The 21,766-nt window shown below is 33.4% G+C and overlaps 4 protein-coding genes and 2 long non-coding RNA genes across 10 annotated transcripts; 3 read left to right on the top strand and 3 right to left on the bottom strand.

Moving 5' to 3' along the window:
• Nucleotides 1-1,652: 1,652 nt before the first annotated feature.
• Nucleotides 1,653-3,638, bottom strand: LOC104773455. 4 transcript variants are annotated; one of them, XR_002037171.1, is made up of 5 exons: nt 3,383-3,629; nt 2,923-3,023; nt 2,584-2,837; nt 1,957-2,137; nt 1,653-1,843 (listed from the first exon to the last, which is right to left on the bottom strand). XR_002037171.1 is itself a non-coding variant. In XM_019242670.1 (4 exons), exons 2-4 carry the CDS (start codon nt 2,953-2,955, stop codon nt 2,116-2,118), a joined length of 309 nt encoding a protein of 102 aa, XP_019098215.1. In that variant the 5' UTR covers nt 2,956-3,039; nt 3,383-3,635; the 3' UTR covers nt 2,057-2,115. The 4 variants fall into 4 exon arrangements, 3 of the variants coding, with proteins under 3 accessions (XP_019098215.1, XP_010496370.1, XP_010496369.1); XM_019242670.1 differs by lacking the exon at nt 1,653-1,843 and having other exon boundaries at nt 2,057-2,137; nt 2,923-3,039; nt 3,383-3,635; XM_010498068.2 differs by lacking the exons at nt 1,653-1,843; nt 1,957-2,137 and adding an exon at nt 2,147-2,295 and having other exon boundaries at nt 2,923-3,039; nt 3,383-3,638.
• A 1,209-nt stretch (nt 3,639-4,847) lies between these two features.
• LOC104773454 (major pollen allergen Ole e 10-like) lies at nt 4,848-5,374 on the bottom strand. Its single transcript, XM_010498066.1, has one exon. The coding sequence runs from the start codon at nt 5,334-5,336 to the stop codon at nt 5,001-5,003; it is 336 nt and encodes a 111-aa protein (XP_010496368.1). The 5' UTR covers nt 5,337-5,374; the 3' UTR covers nt 4,848-5,000.
• A 3,340-nt stretch (nt 5,375-8,714) lies between these two features.
• LOC104773453 lies at nt 8,715-12,837 on the bottom strand. 2 transcript variants are annotated; one of them, XR_765121.1, is made up of 9 exons: nt 12,548-12,837; nt 12,370-12,435; nt 12,067-12,136; nt 11,704-11,781; nt 10,409-10,488; nt 10,184-10,317; nt 9,333-9,778; nt 9,160-9,217; nt 8,715-8,958 (listed from the first exon to the last, which is right to left on the bottom strand). It is a non-coding gene; the product is annotated as an uncharacterized LOC104773453 (long non-coding RNA). The 2 variants fall into 2 exon arrangements; XR_765120.1 differs by having other exon boundaries at nt 10,184-10,488.
• A 592-nt stretch (nt 12,838-13,429) lies between these two features.
• LOC104773462 lies at nt 13,430-14,714 on the top strand. The gene is made up of 5 exons (XM_019242666.1): nt 13,430-13,622; nt 13,728-14,001; nt 14,072-14,168; nt 14,270-14,476; nt 14,564-14,714. The coding sequence occupies exons 1-5, from the start codon at nt 13,464-13,466 to the stop codon at nt 14,712-14,714; spliced, it is 888 nt and encodes a 295-aa protein (XP_019098211.1). The 5' UTR covers nt 13,430-13,463.
• Nucleotides 14,715-14,795: 81 nt separating this feature from the next.
• On the top strand, nt 14,796-15,299 carry LOC109131571. Its single transcript, XR_002037172.1, has 3 exons — nt 14,796-14,948; nt 15,023-15,122; nt 15,215-15,299. It is a non-coding gene; the product is annotated as an uncharacterized LOC109131571 (long non-coding RNA).
• A 2,656-nt stretch (nt 15,300-17,955) lies between these two features.
• On the top strand, nt 17,956-18,978 carry LOC104773452 (pentatricopeptide repeat-containing protein At1g02370, mitochondrial-like). The gene is made up of 2 exons (XM_010498064.2): nt 17,956-18,358; nt 18,487-18,978. Exons 1-2 carry the CDS (start codon nt 18,032-18,034, stop codon nt 18,784-18,786), a joined length of 627 nt encoding a protein of 208 aa, XP_010496366.1. The 5' UTR covers nt 17,956-18,031; the 3' UTR covers nt 18,787-18,978.
• The last annotated feature ends 2,788 nt before the right edge of the window (nt 18,979-21,766 follow it).

Here is a 21,766-nt window from a genome sequence, read left to right as displayed (position 1 = left end):
GAGCCACGGGAAGGAAACCTGGATAGGGATAGGACTCAGACGTGTTCAGAATCGTTTGCTCGCGACTCTTGGAGGACTTAGGTTCTCCTAGTACTACCATATTCAGAGACTTTGTGGCTTGGGAATATGGTTGGTATATCGACTTCGGATGACGATCCGGGGGCGCGTTGTAGGGTGGCAACCCGAGAGACGAGTTTGGATTTTCCTTATATATTATGGCATGCGGGTTTAGGCCCGATGAGGAGCCAACATTATGGCATGCAGACTTAGGTCTGATGAGGAGCCAATAAAAACTTAAGGTTTAGGCCTATGAGTAAAGGAAAGTCCAAAAGTCGAGAGCAAATGACGCCTGGAGTGTGAGTCTATCGCCTAGAGGTGACCTTCTTTAGATCGGTCGGAGGAGTGCTGGCCGTGGAGACGGTTGCACGGGATCCTTGGCTGATGGTTGTTTGAGATTCAAGGACGAATCTAGATTGGTGGGGGAGAATTGTAATACCCGCGAACCGAATTGTGCGTTTTGGGCGTGGGTGTTGATCGACACCACTGTGTTTCTGGTTTGACCGGTTCGATTTTATTATCGATTTGGACCAGTTTGGTTTAGGGGNGTGTGGCCTTTGTGGCGGGCTGTTTAGCCAATTGTGTGGCCTTTGTGCTGGGCTGTTTAGCCAATTGCATGGCCTTTGTGGCAGGCTGTTTAGCCAGAGTGTCTTTGTAACGGTTTTGGGACAGATGGTCTTTGTGACGGTCCNGTTCTTGAGAGATTGGAAGCTAGGAAGGATCTAGAAGCTTGCTAGGAGGATTGGATTCGTTGCTTTTGGTAGGAATCTTCCTGCAAAGAGGTGAGTGCATGACCATGGCTTATCTAAGCTAAGATCTCTAGATTTTATGTGATTTGGTGCTTATGTGGTTGTTTCTTTGAGTTCTCTATGGTATTTCGTCGCTGCTTTGGCTGGGTTTGGCTTCTGGGAGTGCATGGAGCGGATTAGAGGCGAGATTTGGAGTTTTTGATCGAAGGAAATCGCTGTTCGGCATCGGTGTCGGTCGACACCAGTTGGGGGTGTCGGTCGACACCAACGCGAGGACGGTNAAATTCATGACTTGTAGGGAGGGACTTATGTCACCACAAACAGAGACTAAAGCAAGTGTTGGATTCAAAGCTGGTGTTAAAGAGTATAAATTGACTTATTATACTCCTGAATATGAAACCAAGGATACTGATATCTTGGCAGCATTCCGAGTAACTCCTCAACCCGGAGTTCCACCTGAAGAAGCAGGGGCTGCGGTAGGGTTTTCAGGAGTGTCAGACAGGGTGTCGGTCGACACCAGGTTGTCAGTGTCGATCGACACCATCTGGTAGAGTACTTTAAAAATGACATGTCAAAAGGAAGAGTGTCTCAACTTCTTAGAGCATCCACATTGGTGTGGGACTTTTTTTGGTCCCCCACATTTAATACTAATATTTTGAGGGTTTCTTATTTTTAGTATGAGCATTGGTGTCTATTTGTATTTGGTCCCCCAAATAAAATAATAATATTTTAAAAGTTACAAAAATTAACATTAACATTGTTATAACATTAACATACAAATTAACATAAAATTAACATTAACATTGTTATAACATTAACATTGAAAACATTAAAAAATTACAAAATTACAAAAAGTTAGGAAAATAAAAACATACAAATAAGACATTAAAAACAGATTGGGAGCACCAACTAGTTCTATGAGATAGACGAGCACCAACTAGTTCTCCAACCAGGGCAGTCAGATTGGGAGCAACAATGTTCATTCTGCTCTTCAGGTAATCGTATAGCTGAGCTCTGTACTCAGACAGAGAAAGAACCTGGTCACAGAGTTCCCGGATGTGCAGCAAGTCAAGGTCACTGACTTCTGATCCCATGGATATAACTTTGGTTAATGGAGTTCTATTTACACAGTATACAATATGAAACTTACCTCAGAGAAGTCAAGCTTAGCAGCATTAATCCGGTTGCCCATCAATTTAACAGATTTGGCATATAGGATATTGTCTGAGATGATTTTAACAATTTAACAGCAGAGAGAATGCTAGCATCAACCCGTCGAATCTCACCCTGAATCTTTTGCATAAGTGGCTCAACGCCAGATAGTGATGCCTCTGTAAAATAAAACACACACATTTGAAACTCATGGTAAAAGCAGTATTCAATCTTATGACACATAGATAGATCATACATATCTTTTGTAGAGAATAGCAAACAGCATCAAGACATCAAGACATTTCTTCTTTTGTTGAACATGATGAAACTAACAAAACTGCAGAGAATAGCAAACAACATCAAGACATTTCTTCTTTTGTATCTTTCCCCTGCTCAAGAATCTAAAACTACACTTAATTGACTGAGTTCTCAACACAAAACCTTTTGCCTAGACCATCAAATGTACGAATGTTACAAGCAGAACAGTCAACTGTAACAAACATTGATTGTATCACATTCAACAGTGAACCAAGTCAACATTCTCAATGATTACCAAAACACTAAACCAAATTATTACTAAACCCACAGTAATCAAAGAAAACAAAGAAGCAAAAAAGATAATTACCGTCGTACTGAGCTGACCACCACAAGTCCCAGTCTTAGGTATGGTTCCACGAGATTGACCACCACTGTCTGCTTGTTTAATCCATCCAAGATTGTTGAGTTAGTCACTGTGTCAAAACCACTTTCTCCTTCAGCTCTAAAATCAAGTGCAGAAGAATCCTCCCCTGTCTGTTGTTGGTTAGCCATCTGCATAGTGGTGTCTGCACCTGATTCAGTATTTGTATCTTTGGATCCTTCTTGAATTAATCCATCAACCTGGTATACAGATAAAACACATCAAGACTAACAAAGACATCATCACACATCGGTACTCCGTTATATATACGTTAGTTGTTATTACCTGCTCTTTTTTATTGGCTACGGACAGAGACATACAAACCACTGTGTCCAGAAGACGCTAGGGAGCTAAGTCCAGAAGAAAGTCCCCAGAAAAGCTTGAAGCTGCAAAAGAGAGCAACTAATTCAAAAAATCATTGTGTCTTGGGAACTTGAGATGTCACACGATGTCCACTCTATTCTCAGAAGAATTATAGAGGACAAACAAAACATAACAAGTGTTTTGGAACACAAATCTGAGCCACCTAAATCTCCTACAAAAATATCAAAAAAAACATATACTAAAAAAAGGCCGAGAAACTCAAATCCGAAAATTCCTACTATAAAATCTTTATCAGCTTCACGGACTAGTCATGCATTAACTAGCTTTCTCCAATTAAGAAACAAGATCGAATCCACAAATAAATCAATCTAATAGATTTCATCGAACAAAAAAGAGCAGAAAGAGAATCGAAGAAGCATACCAGAGAGTTCCGCAAAGAGATCAAGCTTAACACGACGGCCGGTGCTATTCATGGCGGCAAAACGACGCTCTTTTCTCTTCCCCATCAGATTTCTTTTGCAGCTTCAAGCTTTTCTGGGGACACAGAACCGTCGCCATCGAGATAGAAAAGAGAAGTCTGGAAATTTGTCAAGACAAATTCCTTTTGTTTTAACCATAGAAAAAATCTTCAACCAATCAGACGTTACCATCAGACGTTACCACGCGTCCAAGTGGGCAAACGAAAAACGTCCCAAATTAAGAGACGTTTCTTCTGAATTAAGCCTTTTTTGATTTATTTTAAAACAAAAAAAATGAGGGACGGCTGAAGTGCACGCCGTTGCACATGGTCTTAGAGTATGTGATTAGAGAGGGTTCTTTACTTTATTATAAAAAAATATTATCAATAGGACATGTGTAGTTTGATAAGAACCCTTTCATTTACATTATAATATGCAATTATTTTAAAATATTTTAATTTGATCTTTAGTTATTAAAATAAATGATAAACATAAACAAAATGATGGGATAATATAATTCATATACATTTTTAATATAAATATATAGTTAAATCTATAAAGAAAATCTGTTACAAATACCATTTTTGAGATACCCCTTTTCAAAAATACCCTTTTTTAACATTTTCATTTTTGCCCTCTTTTACTCAATTACAATATGTTAAATTAATTTTTAGAATTTTTTTTATAGGTTTGGATTCTCTATTTTACATTTAGGGTATATTTTTGATAGGATAGGATTTAGTATTTGAAGTTTAGGGTATATAATTTAGTCATTTTATACATTGAAAAGGGGTATTTTTGAAAATGGACAAAATGAAACTGTATTTTTTTAAATGACATAGGTAAAGGGTTATTTTTGAAAATGTCCCCCATCTATAAAAGATGCACAATAGTGTATTTAGGTTTGATTCTTTTGAATTTAACTGAAATTAAATAAAAATAATAATTATAAGATTTAAGTTTAAAAGATGACACATGTCAAAACTCAAAATAAAGAGTGTCTATGTGTCAACTTCTTAAAACATATGATTAAGAGAATTCTCCACTTAGTTATATAATTAAGATATATGTGAGCGCTAAGAACATTGAAACTTCTGAAGATTTAATTTAATACAACCATTACATTAATTTTATCTTAGGGATGCAAACATAATTTATAAGTTTTATGAAAGGTTCCTTTATTATTAGTGTTCAAGAAAGCGCTAGACGGTATGTAGGCGGTGATCCAACGCCTAGCATTTAGAATGTCTAATCAGAGTTTAGGCGTTTTAAGACGGTTTAGGTGTTTACAGCATAAAACATAATATATATGATATTTTATATAAATCATGTAAAAATATATGTTAGAAAAATAATAAATCATAAATCATAAATAAAAATTAGAAAAATGTATTTATTTAATTTAGTTTAGTAACATATGAACGCTTATAAATATGTATATGAATATAGAACTTAAATATTTAAATATAAGTATTACAAATATATAGTAAAATAATATTATGTGAGTTTAGGCGGTCCATACGGTCGTCTAGGCGTCTGCTGAGCGCATAGCGCCCCGGCCACCTAGAATTATTATTAAAGTCAATGGATACACGTGCCCTGACTTGGGTCGGAATAAATAAGGTAGCCGGAATGGTTAAAGTCACAAGCACTAAAAGTGCGACCATGACTCTGGTAGTAAATATCCATGACAAATGACGCATGGTCTAGTAAAGTATTAGGGTAATAACAATATCCACCGTATTGGATCGGGGAACAATCGACTTTCTCGCAAGCAAATTTAATGTTTGCTTCTAACTGCTCTGGTGTGGTTGCAGGCAACGCCACACACCATGGTTCAATACAAGTCACAACGGGGATGTGGTAGATCACAGCCGCAGATAGGATGATGAGGAGCGTCAAAAGTTGGGAAGACATTACAAATTATTTCCAGTTAGATAGTAATCAAGATATGTTTTTTTTTTGTGTGTGTGTATTTTCTTGTCAAAGTACATGTATATATATTCATATACTAGAAGATTTCTCTAAGCAAGGCTGGGACACCAGTTCTCATAACTTTATGTGATTTATTTGTTTTGGGAAAGAGATCAAAAGAGAGGAATTATAAGATAAGTAATGAATCAATAAATCATTCCATTAAATAAATTATATATTTCTCATTTTATATTAGCTGATATATATATATATATGGTCTTATCTAGTAGCTTTAAAAATTTTGTAAGATCTTTTGATATGTCATACTAACTTGCTATATTATAAAGATAACATCTTATTATATAAAGTTGGGTTTTGGAAGTTGGTCATTAACAGGATTTTGACACGTGTCAAGTTATTAATCTGAGATTTTGACATGTGTAAAATTTTATTTGAATTTGAGATTTTGACATGTGTAAAATTTTATTTGAATTTGAGATTTTGACATGTGTAAAATTTTATTTGAATTTGAGATTTTGACATGTGTAAAATTTTATTTGAATTTGAGATTTTGACATGTGTAAAATTTTATTTGAATTTGAGATTTTGACATGTGTAAAATTTTATTTGAATTTGAGATTTTGACATGTGTAAAATTTTATTTGAATTTGAGATTTTGACATGTGTAAAATTTTATTTGAATTTGAGATTTTGACATGTGTAAAATTTTATTTGAATTTGAGATTTTGACATGTGTAAAATTTTATTTGAATTTGAGATTTTGACATGTGTAAAATTTTATCAAATTATTTATAGGTGGTAATTTATAGGTGGTAAGTTACAGATTTTATTTGAATTAAAAAATATAAAAAATATCAAAAATATCAAATTATTTATAGGTGGTAAGTTATAGATTTCGGGTGGATACTTTAATATTAAAAATATATTTAGCTGTTGGTGTATTTATCTACATAAGAAAATTATTCAAAATATTTAGCTGTTGGTGTATTTATCTACGTACGAATATTCTATTCCAGAAACAAAAAGGAATACCCAATGCAGCAAAGAAAGTGGATCACTATAAATATGTATATTACGGTTTACAAAGTATTCAGAAAAAAACCAAAAGTTAATTACGAACGATGAACGATGAGAAACAAAATCCAGAATATGAGAAACCTGAAAAACTTCCCAGCAAAAGAAAACGAGGTATTATGAACGATGAGCAAATAGCTATGATAGAGAAGACAATGACAGATGAACCTCATATACAGTTGGATTTAACTACGCTTCAGACATGGATAGACAAACTAAATCAATGTGTAAGTAAATTTTTAAATAATGCTTTACATATATCTCCCACTACTTTAACGTCATATTTATCTTTAATCTTTCATTGTTTAACATAAATTTACAAAATATAGGGTCCTCAAGTTACAACTATGCAACTTAAAAATTGGTAAGAACTTTTATGATATTATATTACAAAAATTTGCAACACTTTCATCTAATAAAAAAATATATATTGCAGGATTTATAACAGAAGATCAAGATCAAAGGCAGCTCGAACTAGCAAGCAGTCAAAACCATCAAATTTAACTATTGATAAGAATGAAGATAATCATGTTATAGACCAAAAAAGAAGATCTCTAAGAGCAAAAACGACAAACAATCATGGTAAATATTCTATTGTTTGGTAAAAAAATTTAAATCACGTTTAAATAATATTGACTGTACAAAAGTACATATAATTTAGTGATACGTTAATTACAATAGTTGACCATAATTACGATGCAAAATCTTATTATATAAAACTGTATTTTTTAAATTCAGGAAAGGACAATGATTTGGTGACATGTAATTATTGCGAGGCTTTGGTGTGGAAATCTGAAAGTCTAAAACAGAGTGGAACAGAATTAAAATTTTCGATTTGTTGTCAACAAGGACGAGTTGTGCTGCAACAATCTAGACAACCTCCATCTTACTTAGATGATTTATTGTCACGGTCAACATCGTTTCGGAACAATATACGAGCATATAATTCAATGCTTGCTTTTACATCAATGGGAGGAAAAATTGATTACGATATCAATTCAGGAAATGGTCCTTTCACTTTTCGTATGCATGGTCAGAACTACCACAAAATTGGATCTTTACTACCAGTGGAAGGAGATATACCATGTTTTGCGCAGCTATACGTATATGATACCGCTCATGAACTTCAAAACCGTCTCAATGCACTAGCAAAAGGAAAAAATAATGAGTTGAATGAAAGTATTCTTAGCGGATTGATTGACATGCTTGACGAATACAATGAGTTAGCTAAAGTGTTTAGAATAGCTAGAGATAGATACGAAGCCGGAGCAATAGAAGAATACTCAATTAGATTAATCAAAAATAAAGAGCGTGGCAGACAGTTTGACCTTCCACAAGGAGAAGAGATTGCTGGACTTATTGTGGGTGACATGTCTATTCCAAATTATGAGAGAGATATAATAGTGCATCATAAAATGGAAAAACCACAATACATCAGCTTTTTACATCCATCGTACATGTCTCTACAATATCCTTTATTGTTTCCATATGGTGAACAAGGTTATATGATAAAAACCATTCCATATCGAGAAGGACATACTACGAAAAGGTCATACGTTACAATGCGAGAGTATTATGCATACCAAATACATACTAGGTTGACATCTCCAGGAACAATAGGACGTTCAGGCCGTCTTTTTCATCAATATGTGGTTGACGCATATACTGCTATCGAACAAGAACGTATGAACTTTTATTTGTATAACCAGAAAAAACTTAGAGCAGATCTATACAATAATGTATGTGATGCAGTTGAACAAGGGGATGCAGATTCGAGAAAGCTAGGCCAAAAAATAATTTTACCATCTTCGTTCACAGGCGGCCCGCGATACATGGTAGAAAATTATCGAGATGCAATGGCAATATGTAGACGGTATGGAAATCCGGACCTTTTCATTACTATAACAGCAAATCCAAAATGGGAAGAAGTGACTGAACATATTAAAAAGGCAGGAAATGAGAATGCAAATGAGAGACCTGATATTGAATGTCGTGTATTTAAAATGAAATTGAAAGAACTTCTTAAAGACCTACAAGATGGTGTCTTTTTCGGCCCTATTACCGCAGGTACTAATATAATTTATTATCAAATATTATTAATATACAAAATTTATTTACAAAAACAATTTATACAAGTGAATTTTTTTTTGGCTAAACAGTTGTTCACACAATCGAGTTTCAAAAACGTGGACTTCCTCATGCACACATTCTTTTATGGTTACAAGAGTCGAAACAAAATCCAAGTCCAGAAGATATTGATAGTTTTATTAGCTCTGAATTACCAGATAAGGAGAATGATCCAGAAGGTTTCTTATTGGTTGAACAATTTATGATGCATGGACCATGTGGGCCCAAATGTATGGATGATAACAAATGCACCAAAAAGTTTCCAAGACCGTACAACAATAACACAAATATTGGTGAAACTGGCTACATTACTTATCGAAGGAGATCTGACGAAAGTAAATTTGTCATGAAGGGAAATACAAAGCTTGATAACAGCTATGTTGTGCCTCACAATCTCGCACTCCTGAAAAAATATAAAGCTCACGTTAATGTAGAATGGTGCAATAGGTCATCTGCCATAAAGTATTTATTCAAATATATCACAAAAGGAGTGGACATGGCTACAATGAAGATCGAGAGAAAACAAGCAGTGGATCAAAATAGAGAAGAGACTGAATCACAAGAAGAGATCAATGAGATAAAAAACTATCTAGAATGTCGTTACCTCTCTGCATGTGAAGCTACTTGGCGAATTTTTGCATTCGATATACATGAACGAAAACCTGCAGTAACAAGACTATCGTTACACCTACCAAACCAACAAAGAATTGTATACCCTGAAGGGGTTATACTAGAATACATTCTGTCAAAAGATGGAATCGAGAAAACAATGCTTACTGAATGATTTGAGATGAACAAACGGTGTCCTGAAGCAAGAAAACTTACATATATCCAATTCCCTTCATATTACGTGTGGGATGCAGATGCGAAAACATGGTCAAAAAGAAAGCAAGGATTCAGCATAGGAAGAATAGTAAACATTCATCCGACAGCAGGAGACTTATATTACTTGAGAATGCTGCTGAATACAGAAAAAGGGCCAACAAGCTTTGATGATTTACTAACCGTTGATAATGTTAAATATAAGACATTCAAGGCGGCATGTTATGCTAGAGGGATGTTGAATGGTGATTCTGAATGGAAGGAGGCTATGGACGAAGCAGCACAATATGCATATCCTTTTCAGCTTCGTCATCTCTTTGTGACATTGTTACTTTACTGCGAAGTAAGTAGCCCTCTTAGTTTATGGGAGCATTGTTGGCGTCAACTAGCTGACGACATACCTAATAATCAAAGAAAAACATTCAGCTTCAATGATCAAAAGTTCTCTGATGAGGAGCTACAGAGTTATACACTTATAGAAATCGAAAGAATTCTAGCCCAAAATGATAGATCATTGACTGATTTTGAAGATATGCCAAAACCAGACAAGGAGTTGTTGAAGAAAATAAAAAATTCAATGCTTCAAGATGAAATGAGTTACAATATTCATAAACAAGAAGAAGAATACCGCAGGTTGATACAAACATTAAATGACGAGCAGAAGAAAGTGTATGATGCTGTGATAGACTCAATTGACCATCGGAAAGGGAAGTTGTTTTTCCTCAGTGGACCAGGTGGAACGGGAAAGACATATGTGTATAAGACTATCATATCAAGATTAAGATCTCAGGGAAAAATTGTATTACCAGTAGCTTCATCCGGGATTGCAGCTACACTTTTACCTAACGGTAGAACTGCACATTCGCGTTTCAAGATTCCGGTAGATCTTCATCAAGACAGTATTTGTAACATAAGTCGTGGTTCCATGCTTGCAGAATTACTGGAAAAAACAGATCTCATCATTTGGGATGAAGCACCCATGTGCCATCGATTTGCATTTGAAGCTGTTGATAAGAGTTTGCGAGATGTACTCTCAGTGGCAGATCCAGATGCAGCAAACAAACCCTTTGGTGGAAAAACAGTGCTTCTTGGTGGTGATTTTAGACAAATTCTGCCAGTTATACCACAAGGAACCAGACAAGAAACTGTTATGGTAACAATCAACCGTTCATATTTATGGAACTATAGCTCTATATTCACTCTTGAGAAAAATATGAGGTTGCACCAAGCGGAGAAAGATTTTGCAAAATGGCTAATAGGCATCGGTGATGGAACAATATCTAAACCAGAAAAATATAGAACCATAGATGAGGATATAGGAATAGTAAAAATCGACACCAATATGCTCTTGCAAAACAACGGTGATTCAATTGGATGCATTGCAAACTCTACATATCCCGACTTCGAGTTTAAATTCAAAGATAAGGATTATCTGATTGAGAGAGCAATTCTTACTCCAAGGAATGAGACGGTGGACGAAGTGAATAACTATATGTTAACATGCTTAAAGGGAGAACTAAAAGAGTATTTGAGCTCTGATACAATCGGTGAAGACAAAGAAGAAGTGGCAAATCAACAAATTCTTTACCCTACTGATTTTTTAAATACATTGAAATTTTCAGGTATTCCTAATCATAAACTAGATCTGAAGATAGATGCACCAATCATGCTACTAAGGAATATTAATCAACGCGAGGGACTTTGCAATGGTACAAGACTAATAATAACTCGCCTAGGCAACAGGATTATTGAAGCAGAAATACTCACTGGAACTCATGTGGGTAAACGGGTTCTTATTCCTAGAATAAGTCTAACACCAACAGATGCAAAATGGCCTTTTAAATTAAAAAGACGTCAATTTCCCGTAAGAGTTTGCTATGGAATGACTATCAACAAGAGCCAAGGTCAAAGCTTAAACAAGGTTGGTTTATATTTGCCAAGTCCAGTCTTTTCTCACGGACAATTATACGTAGCCCTCTCAAGAGTTACTACAACTACAGGCCTTCAGATTCTTAAAGGAGATACAAAACACTACGACAATAATGTTCTACAAAATATTGTCTACCAAGAAGTTTTCAACAACATATTTTCAGAGAAATATTAAAACTAGAGTTTCTCCCACTATACCTAGAAGTTTTATAAATTTTGGTGATTTTTTTAAAGATTTCAGGTTTATAGTTCTAATTATACTATTTTCCAGTCATTTTTTACAAGAACGTAACAAGTTTTCTTTAGACTTATAATTTTATCTCCCATTTTTTAGCCTAAATTTATACTACATTACAAAAAATTTAAGGCAAATCAAAGAATATGTTCCACTGCTTACCTAAGGTGAAGATATAAATTTCATCTTCGAGTTTAATCTTCACAACTCTTTTCATATATAAAGTCCATTGCGAGATCCCTACAAAACATAGAAGCAAGTTTAATTATATGACTGAAAAGTAAGAAAAGTCCAATTTATTTGCCATTTTAAAGTCCACTTCAAGAATGAAATGATCTCACAGCTACTCATTCATACCTTCAACTTTTCTTTTGTTTCTGATTGGTTACTAACACATAAACTCTTAAGTCTCTAACAATTATAAAATTAAAAAGATTTATCCTTTCTCCAATTGAGTACAATCTAATCGGACCAAACAATACACAAACCCAACCCTATAATAGAGAATAGGTGAAAGATACTTACAATTCATTTGAGAGTTCAGAGCGTCACATGAAAGTCGGAACTGATCCAGATTAAAAGACTAATGTGTTTACTGCAAAATATCAAATGAAACAGATATATTAATCAAAAGAAAAAATTGAAACATGCAATAAATATAATGTATTGTTGCTTTCGTTCTTAATAAAGATCAATATTTTATATCAGAATCTCATTAATTCTTTGCAATAGAGATGCTCAATATATTTCCGGACTAATTTCCTTACGGCTATACAAAATTTTTACATCAATTTGACATAATGGGATTGAAATCGAAAAAGCATATACCTTGATAGAAACCCATTATTATCTGTAATGGCTTGAAGACCTGTCTGAGGTTCAATTAGGAAACACCTAAAATTTTTGATGAAGAAATTAATTATTGATTGAAGAGAAGAAGAAGATTTCAAGCATACTAAAATTCCTTTAGCTGTTATATTCCAATTTGGAACTTCGAATGACTTACACATCTCTCCGATTCTTTCATTTCATCTTCGCCTTCTTCATCTATGTGAGGTTGATTTTCCTCGCCGGTGAAGGGGAGAGAGACGTCGATGTTGACGGTGGAGTGCGTGTCTCTGATGCGGTGATATCGATACCGGTAGGGACGATGAGTGAGTCGACGGAGAGGACGGTTATGTTGGGAAGAAAAAATGTCGATCTGTAATTTATTTTTTAAGGTCGGCAAAGTCGCCGTTCTGTAAATGAGGAGAAAAGCTAATATCATTTATGATTTATATTTTTTAATTAAAAAACTAAAAAGTAACGCACTTGTGAAAAATTCCACCCATTACGTCATTTATAAAAAATTATATGGGTTTTGTTTGGGCTTTTACCAGTTTTTGTAAACGTTCCCATTTGTATGGTTTATGTTCGTGGCCCATGTTTGATTTGTTAAAATTATTACAATACAATATGATTTAAATCACGTATACTAATTCCATTAAAGAAATCCAAAATTGTTAATATCTTATTATTATCTTTTAAAAAGAAAAATAAGAAATAAAGTACCAAACACAATAAAAAACATCTACAAAAAAAAAAACAATTCATGAGAAAAAGGTCAAAAGAGCATGTAAAACAATATATAGGAGATATACAGAAAATTACGTATACAAATCTCCACAACATCCCAAACTCGATTTTAAAAAAAATAAAAAAAAAAGTCTCCTATTAAATCCAAGTGACGTGGCTATCACACTCTATCTCCTAATTTAAATAAAAGAAGGAATATTAAAGCTCATTCTCTGTTAGGAAAAGAAACTCACCTTATTAATGTCGGTTGTTTTCATTATAAAACAAACAACATCCCCATAACCTTTACACGCAAAAAAAAAACCACAACTTCTTTGTTGCTTCAAAAAAAGAACAGTTCCTTCATCATGGCTAATGCTAAAAGTTTTTTAACACTAGATCAACTGGATCGTAAACGTTTTTATCGTCATTCTATCACAGTTCGTCTACTTCGAAAGTGGGAATTCAAAAATTTCAAAAAAGATAATGAACTCCTAGGAATGAATCTTTTATTTCTTGATCAAAAGGTTAGTACATACTTAGTTTTAATGCACGGTTATATTAGATATTGTGTTCCAATTAATAATTATTTATTCTTATTGTTATTGTAATTTTATACACTTTAAACACAGGAAAATACAATTCAAGGAACAGTGCATCAATCTCTTCTTCAAAAGTTTGTAAATCAGTTATCTGAAGGAAGTATTATTGAAATTTATGATTTTAATGTGCAAGATTGCAATAAGAACTACAAAGTTTCTGACCACAAATTTCAGATAAGATTGACAGAGAGGACAAGAGTTACCATTGTGGGACAAGAAAGCTGTCAAATACCACGAGAAAAATTTCGATTCCGAAATGACGAGGGATTTGTCAAGTTACAAGATCACACAATTGATTTATATGGTACGTACAAAATTTTAAAATTTAAAATTATATGAGTCATATAAGTATGTTTAACATTGTTTAAATACAGATGCAATCGGATATATTAAACATATGGACAAAACTGATGTTCGTACTACTACTACACCCACCTTAAGAAAGGTCACTCTAACTTTATTACTAGAAGAGTAAGTTCAATGCATATATTATTATTATTTAATGTAACTATATGTTTTATGAATTATAATTATGGCGATTAGTTAATATTAATTTTTCTTACGTGATCAAGTGGAAACGAAATACCTGCAACATTATGGGCAGAACAAGCAGAACTCTTGGAAGACAAATATCGTGGAGTGGAAAATAATAATATTGTACTCATCATGACAAGCGTCTTGGTCAAGATATATCAAAGTGAAATATATTTGTCAGCATCCTCAGGCACTAAATTTTACTTGAATCATGATTCTGATCCGGTTGATGCTTTCCGAAAAAGGTATTCTCTCAAATCTTAAATTAAATTATATTTATTAAATATATTTAATTCATGTTATAAACTAACTTTCCAATGTAACTTTAATAGTTTGAGGTATAATGGAGAATGTTTGGTTAATCTGGGTGACATAACTAAACAAAATAAACGCCCAGAAGACCAACAATCAATTAATGATATTTGGGAATATGTCTCATCAGATGACCGTAAGGTAAAAATATTCTTCTTAAATACTTTATAAGGAATATATACTATTGAACAATGAATACAATTATTAATGATATATATTTCCAATATTATCATAATTGCAGGAAAAGAAATTTGTCGTCAAAGCAACTATAACTGAAGTAGTATTACGAAAAAGTCGGAACTACATATCATGTTCGAGTTGCTCTAAAAAAGTAACAAAATCATCAACCTCTCTTATATGCTCAAACAAAAAGTGTGGTAAAACACCAGCCATTGGAGTACTAAGGTATATAATTATAAAATTTTCTCTAATTTTTATTATTTAAATATCTAAATAATGATTAATATTCTATTTTCCAGATTTAGAATTGAAGTAATAGTGGATGATGGAGATGCCTCAGCAACTTTTGTTATATTTGATAAAGATGCAGAAAAAATCACCGGAACAACTGCAGAAATCGTAAGAGCTGTAAATTATATAAAAATATTAAACTGTATGGATAAATATATTAGGATTTGAAATAATTAACTTTGATTCTATTGTTTACACAGATAAAAAGTAATTTGGGCGAACAAGAGTTAGAAGAAGTTCCCACATGTGTGAAATCAATAGTTGGAAATACATATTTATTCGAGATTCAAGTTAAAAAGTATGATTTTGATGCATCGTATCAAACTTTTACAGTCTCAGAAATAATAGACGAAAAAAGGTAAATATCAAATATATATATATATATATATTATAATGTATTATGTTTGCTAAATATAATAGATTAGTTTACTTAACATATTAATGATTTGTCTTTTATATGTTTAGACAAGTTCGAAGGATGTCAACTGTGGAACCAAACGCCAGAAATGTGATGAACGTCAAAAACAAGCAGATGATCAACAGAAGAAACCAAGAATTAAGGACTGAATTTGTTTTTTTTAAGTTTAGACATAAAAATAGGTTTTACGACTATTATTTTAATTTGGTTTTAACTCATCTTTAGGATTGGTTTTATTTTTATTATACAAATAAAAACATTTGGATTTCATGATTGTTTGGTTAATAATTAATTAAATAAAATATTTTCAATAATTATGACAAAAATAACTGATAATATTAAATACTAATTTAAAGCAACAGTTATAATATGTAGTTAAAAAACAAGCATACATAAACAATGCACATCTCATTAAAAACATAAGAATGGAAGACCTATCATAAACATACATAAATTTATATTCTACAAATATATAATATACTAATAAAAAACTAAATAAACCCGTGCAACGCACGGGTCCATTTCTAGTGTAATATAAGAGGAAATTTATATGGACAACAGAAAAAATTATAATAAATTGAGAAAATAATAGTGAGAAGACAAACTCGAGCAAACCACTGATGAAATGATCCCCTAGCTCATGGTTATTCAAAAATTAGCTAAGTACAACTACAAATAATTCACATATATTTACGGAATAATTCAAGATAAGCACTAAAATATTTACATTTTTTTTTGAGATCCATTTCTTCATAGAATAATAACAACTTCAGTATTTTTGGGAGACTTAAATATTCTTTGAAACGCTTACTTATATTGTGATTTGTTTTTTTTACGGCTAAAAATAAAAAATAATAATTAATGGTGGATTATTGATAATAATTACTCCCTCCGTTTCATATTAAGTGTCATTTTAGGATTTTTCACACATATTAAGATAATTCAGGATAAGCACTCAAATATTTACATTTTCTTTTAAGACCATTTCTCCATAGAATAATAACAATTTCAGTATTTTTGGGAAGACTGTTTGTATGCAAAAATATCATCGTATTGCGAACTTTGGTTTCTTCTATTCAATCACCCCACCTAATTATTCCTGAATTAATGTAAATTTGGTTTATATAGAAATTAAAGTTACATTAATTTATTGCTACTTAAACTAATTTCTTCTATTCAATCACCCCACCTAATTATTCCTAAAAGAAAATGCAATTTTGGCCTCGTGACAGACACATTGTGTCGTGAAGTCTTGTGCATAACGCATAACCACAAATCGACAAAAGTCGACGTATTAAGTAACAGAGGATAAATTGGTGTAATGTAAAACCTATACTAATCGACAAGAAATAGACATTGATATGATATTAGGAGTGTCAAAATGGGTATAAACCCATGAGTTTATCCTGTTTGTCTATTATTTTAATGGGTATGGGTTAAATTTTTATACTCATATAAATAAATAGGTTTTGATGGGTTCGTCATGACCATCAACAAGGGCATGAACTTGTAGTTTCCACATGAGGTAATTTGTGGGTGTAAGCTTGGTGACATTAGTCATATTAAGATTTAGAAGAGTCTGATTGTTTGCGGTGATGGTGTCTGTGGGGGGGGAGATTTTGAGGAGCAGCCATGACGGCGAAAAAGAAAGAAAAATTTTGCTTTTGATATATTAGGGTTATGGATCGTGTTGCTCTGATACCATGTAAGAGCTGAATATGTTATCTATTGATGAGTGTTACAGAGACAATATATACAAGAGTGGGTAGGCTAACTATAGTAAGTCAATATTCTACAGAGTAAATGAGAGAGATTAAGGAGAGTGATTGAGTAGCATAATCAAAGGAGTTAGGTGATTTGATTCTCCGTAATACGTCCAATGGGTTTGTGGGTTTATCAGGGTAAACCCATTAGAGTTATGGGTTACCAATGGGTTGATAGAAAAAAACAAAAATAATATATATATGCATATAATATAATATAGATATATATTAATATGTAAATATTTTCTTTTTATAACTAATTTACGTAAAATATCTAAAATAAATATTAAGTTTTTCTACTTTGCTAAAAATAATAAAAGTAAACAATAATATATATGTCAATGATCTAAAATGAATGTGAAATTTTTCTATAATAACTAGAAATTAATTTTTTAAGCTTGAAAACTTTGGTTGGTTTTTTAATTCTATTTTATATAAATATATTATGGATTTAATATCAATTATTTTATTTATTTTATTTTTATGTGGATAACCCATATAACCCATTTAGCCATTAAGTTTTATATAATTGGGTTTGAGTATATAAATTCAACCCATTATAATAAATGGGTCGGATTGAACCTGTCCACAAAAGTCTCTAATCCATGTGGGTATGGGTCGGGTCGGGTCGGGTTATCCATTTTTGACACCCCTATATGATACCCCCGGGCCCGGTTTAACAGAGGATAGAGGGCGACTGGATGATATATATTTCTTTTAGTTTTATATTGGGCCAGGTCGTTTATGAAGGGTCCAAAAAAGGAGTTGCGATATTTTCATACTACAATATTTTTTAGACGGAGAACTGGGGTGTCAAAAAATTTAGGGTTTGGAAAATGATGAACTTATGGCGAATTGCAGCAGGAGGAGGTTCTCTTCATCTCTGGGAGAGAGGTATGAAAATGGCAAGAATGGCTCCAGCTTCTTCCTTTCCGTATGCTACTTCTGCTAAGAAACCCGCAAACCGGCGCCGGCAGATCGAGGGAGCTTTTTCTCCTGAGAAGAATAGTACTTTGGAGAAGCTGCGGTCACTTATGGGTGAGACCTTAGATTTCATAATGAGGGAGGAAGAGAAGAAGGGTGCCGTGTCATTCACTCATGCGGATCTCATCACCACGGCCGAGCAGCTTGACAAGGAAGGCAAACATGACTATGCCTTCGAGGTCTGTATCAATCTCATCTATCTATCTAACATTTGAATTATTCATTTCTTTTTTTTTTTCTTGAGATTTTTGTTACGATTGAATGAAAGTTTTGGTTTTTCTTTTTCTTTTTGCTTTTGTTTGTTAAGATCTTGGAGTGGATGGATAGAAAGAAGATGAGTTTTTCTCCCAAGGAGCTTCAACTTTTTGTTGGTATTATTGCCAAGGTTAAAGGCTTAGATGCTGCTGAAGCCTACTTCAAGAAAGTAGACCCAAACTTCAAGCAGGGGGATCCTGCTCGTTCCAAGAATTATCCTGCTTTCGCGAGACTCGTTATTTTGAACCATGAGTTTGAATTTCAAACTGGGGTAAGGCAATGGCGTTGTTCAAGAATTATCCTGCTGTTCGTCAGTATCGCAATGGCGTTGAGCTGGATGAGTGTTAGTTAAACTATTAGTTTGGTTGGTTGGTTGGCTTTCATATGTACATCTTTTCCTTGTTTCCTCCTCTTTTCCTTCTTTGTCATCATCTTCATGCCTCTTTTGCTCAGCTTCCTTCTGAATTATATATGTATCTCTTCTTAACTGGATGTGACCATCTTTATGTCTAATAATAATAGACCACTCTAGCTACTAGGTATATCATTGCACTTGCCTAAATTTTCGAAAATATATTATCCGTATTACATTGATTCAGATCGCTTTAGCAAAACTACTACAGACACATTTAAACGCAATCCAAGAAACAAAAAAAAAAAAACAGAGCTTTTTCTTGTTTCCCTCAAGTTGTCTTGGACGAATCTAGGCTAAGAGCTTTATGATCACAATATTCAACTAGCGCGAGGATGGGCATCAAACAGCATTGGTGCAACCAACTCTGCCCTGTCTGATGAAGTCGTGGAACGACCTAAGCCGAACCTGCTGCCTCGCACAAAACCTCTTGAAAGCATTATTAAGAAGCCTGTGAAATGATGGAGGAGCTGCCGCTTTGGTTTTCATGTTTGCTTGTTGATCAAACTGTGTTTTCTGATGGCTCAACTCTATATCCGCAGGTAAATGGTGCTTCAAATCTTAAAGAACGGGTCCGATTACATACGCCAAACATGGTTTACACTTTACATTGTGTTGGTCATTCTTCTTTGGTTATACATTTTTTCCTAATCGTCCGTGTGGGGGTAATGTTTGAGAATTCTTGCACAAGCATGAACACACTAAGCAGTCAGATGAGTGTGTTGTATGCAACAATAACCCTTTTTTTTTCTACCTTTTATGAACTTACGAAAACCAGTGACTTCAAGTAATTTCTCAAAGGGTTCTAGAGATTGCCATCTCAAAAGAACAATTCTTTCAGGTCAGAAAATATGATACTGAATCACACACACACGAGAAACTAGTAAGTGGTGACATACATATATGATTTAGATGGAATTAAAGGTTCTGCACCACAGACACCCAAGTGTTTTCATACATACTTATATATTTAAGCCTCTAAAGATGAAAACTATTCCAGCAGATTTGCATCCTCTTCTAACTGTTGTCTGATTTTTTGGCAGAGCTGCAAGAAAAAAAAGTACGTGGGTACCAGTAAATAAATTGAAGAAGACAATAGAGTCGGAGTCGAAGGAAACACAACATATAATAAAAGTTTGGAGAGTGTACTGTTGTAGTTGAGAAGCTTCTCAATCACATCAACATGAGTCGTTAGCATACGCATGCAGCAGAGTATCTGCCTACCTGGAGCGCATCAAGGGCGTCCCTGCTAAAAGAGAAGACGATATATTGTAATTTCATACCCAATGTGGAGCTTAAGCAACAGTAAGAAGAGCCTAAAGAAAGAATCTGCTCTAAAAACAAAACTTGCTTTCTGAAGCTAATTACAAGAACTGCAACACGGATTGAATATCTAGACACCAAGGCTAAAATACTTCTGCAGATGTCATCTAGTCTTCATTCAAACTTATATGTAACAGTCGCGATACAATCTACAAACTAAACAAGATAGACACAAATAGTCTCTTCCAGTAAACACATAAACATCAGATCATTAACTAAAACCTTTAAACCACTATTAATCTTTGGTTGATTTGCTTCTACAACAGAGTAAGTGGTGTTAACTAATCGCACACTACTACACGTATTAAACCATTCTACTCATGTTCAAACAAAGTAGTTTATATTATTCGCACAAAGTATGATTAGTCCAATAATAATCATGTAGATGGGCACAAGTCTAATTATCAAAAGCCATCAAGTTTTACTTTCTTCTAAGTAACTCTTGATTGCCCAATCTAGATAGGCACTCATAGTAATTTTAATCAAAAAGAAGTTAAGCGGATCCATCATCATCATTACCTGAAAATAAGAGCTAATGCGGATGTGATTGCAGGCATCAAGCTTGCCACAGCACACGAAACAGTGGCTGACTGCGACAGACCAAGCAAAAAGGAAAATTACATCAAACTCGCATTGCCAATTTAAAACCCAAAAAAAAAATATAGAATAGTAATTTAGCTAATGGTGATTATGTGCAACATACCTGAAAGAATATTTTTTCTATGTAGAAACATTTCAATTGTATTTTTTTTTTCTTTCTTTCGATAGTAATATAAGAGGAAATTTAAATGGACAACAGAAAATATTATAATAAATTAAGAAATTAATAGTGAGAAGACAAACCCCAGCAAACCATGATGAAATGATCCAGCTCATGGTTATTCAAAATTAGCTAAGTACAACTACAAATAATTCACATATATTTACGGAATAATTCAAGATAAGCACTAAAATATTTACATTTTTTTTTGAGATCCATTTCTTCATAGAATAATAACAACTTCAGTATTTTTGGGAGACTTAAATATTCTTTGAAACGCTTACTTATATTGTGATTTGTTTTTTTTACGGCTAAAAATAAAAAATAATAATTAATGGTGGATTATTGATAATAATTACTCCCTCCGTTTCATATTAAGTGTCATTCTAGGATTTTTCACGCATATTAAAAAAATCATTAAATTTTCTATCTTACCCTTTATTAATATATTATACAATTTTTTCTATTGGTCAATACATTAAATTAGTAGGGATAAAATTGGAAAGTTTACAAAACATTTACATTGGAAATATAAAATGACACTTATTTTGAAACAAAATTTACAGTCTAAAATGACACTTAATATGAAACGGAGGGAGTACTTAATTATTTCCGGGAGACTTTTAGACATTATTTCATATATGTAAAACAATGATAAAGTGTCTGTTACCTACCGACCTACGTGCATGTACTCCATATGATAGTTACATGATTTATGCAGTAATCATAGACGACGTGCATCGACGAGCGGTCCACGACCACGACGTAAGGTTTACGGTCCACGACGTAAGGATTACGGGTCAGATTTTATTTTATCAGCTGTTTTTTTTTTTTTTT

This window comes from Camelina sativa, unplaced genomic scaffold, assembly GCF_000633955.1.
Source record: "Camelina sativa cultivar DH55 unplaced genomic scaffold, Cs unpScaffold00549, whole genome shotgun sequence".
Lineage (NCBI taxonomy): Eukaryota > Viridiplantae > Streptophyta > Magnoliopsida > Brassicales > Brassicaceae > Camelina > Camelina sativa.
Note: the sequence above shows the minus strand (reverse complement) of the source record. Positions and strands in the feature narration are given on the sequence as shown.

Coding starts and splice junctions, on each gene's coding strand:
- LOC104773455 (XM_010498068.2), bottom strand. CDS start 2,955: ATGTCTCTGTCCGTAGCCAATAAAAAAGAGCAG. Junction 2,838..2,922: donor TAGCCAATAAAAAAGAGCAG/GTAATAACAACT, acceptor TCTGTATACCAG/GTTGATGGATTAATTCAAGA. Junction 2,296..2,583: donor GTGGTCAGCTCAGTACGACG/GTAATTATCTTT, acceptor TATTCTCTGCAG/TTTTGTTAGTTTCATCATGT.
- LOC104773454 (XM_010498066.1), bottom strand. CDS start 5,336: ATGTCTTCCCAACTTTTGACGCTCCTCATCATCCTATCTGCGGCTGTG.
- LOC104773462 (XM_019242666.1), top strand. CDS start 13,464: ATGGCTAATGCTAAAAGTTTTTTAACACTAGATCAACTGGATCGTAAA. Junction 14,002..14,071: donor TCACACAATTGATTTATATG/GTACGTACAAAA, acceptor GTTTAAATACAG/ATGCAATCGGATATATTAAA. Junction 14,169..14,269: donor CTAACTTTATTACTAGAAGA/GTAAGTTCAATG, acceptor TACGTGATCAAG/TGGAAACGAAATACCTGCAA.
- LOC104773452 (XM_010498064.2), top strand. CDS start 18,032: ATGATGAACTTATGGCGAATTGCAGCAGGAGGAGGTTCTCTTCATCTC. Junction 18,359..18,486: donor AACATGACTATGCCTTCGAG/GTCTGTATCAAT, acceptor TTGTTTGTTAAG/ATCTTGGAGTGGATGGATAG.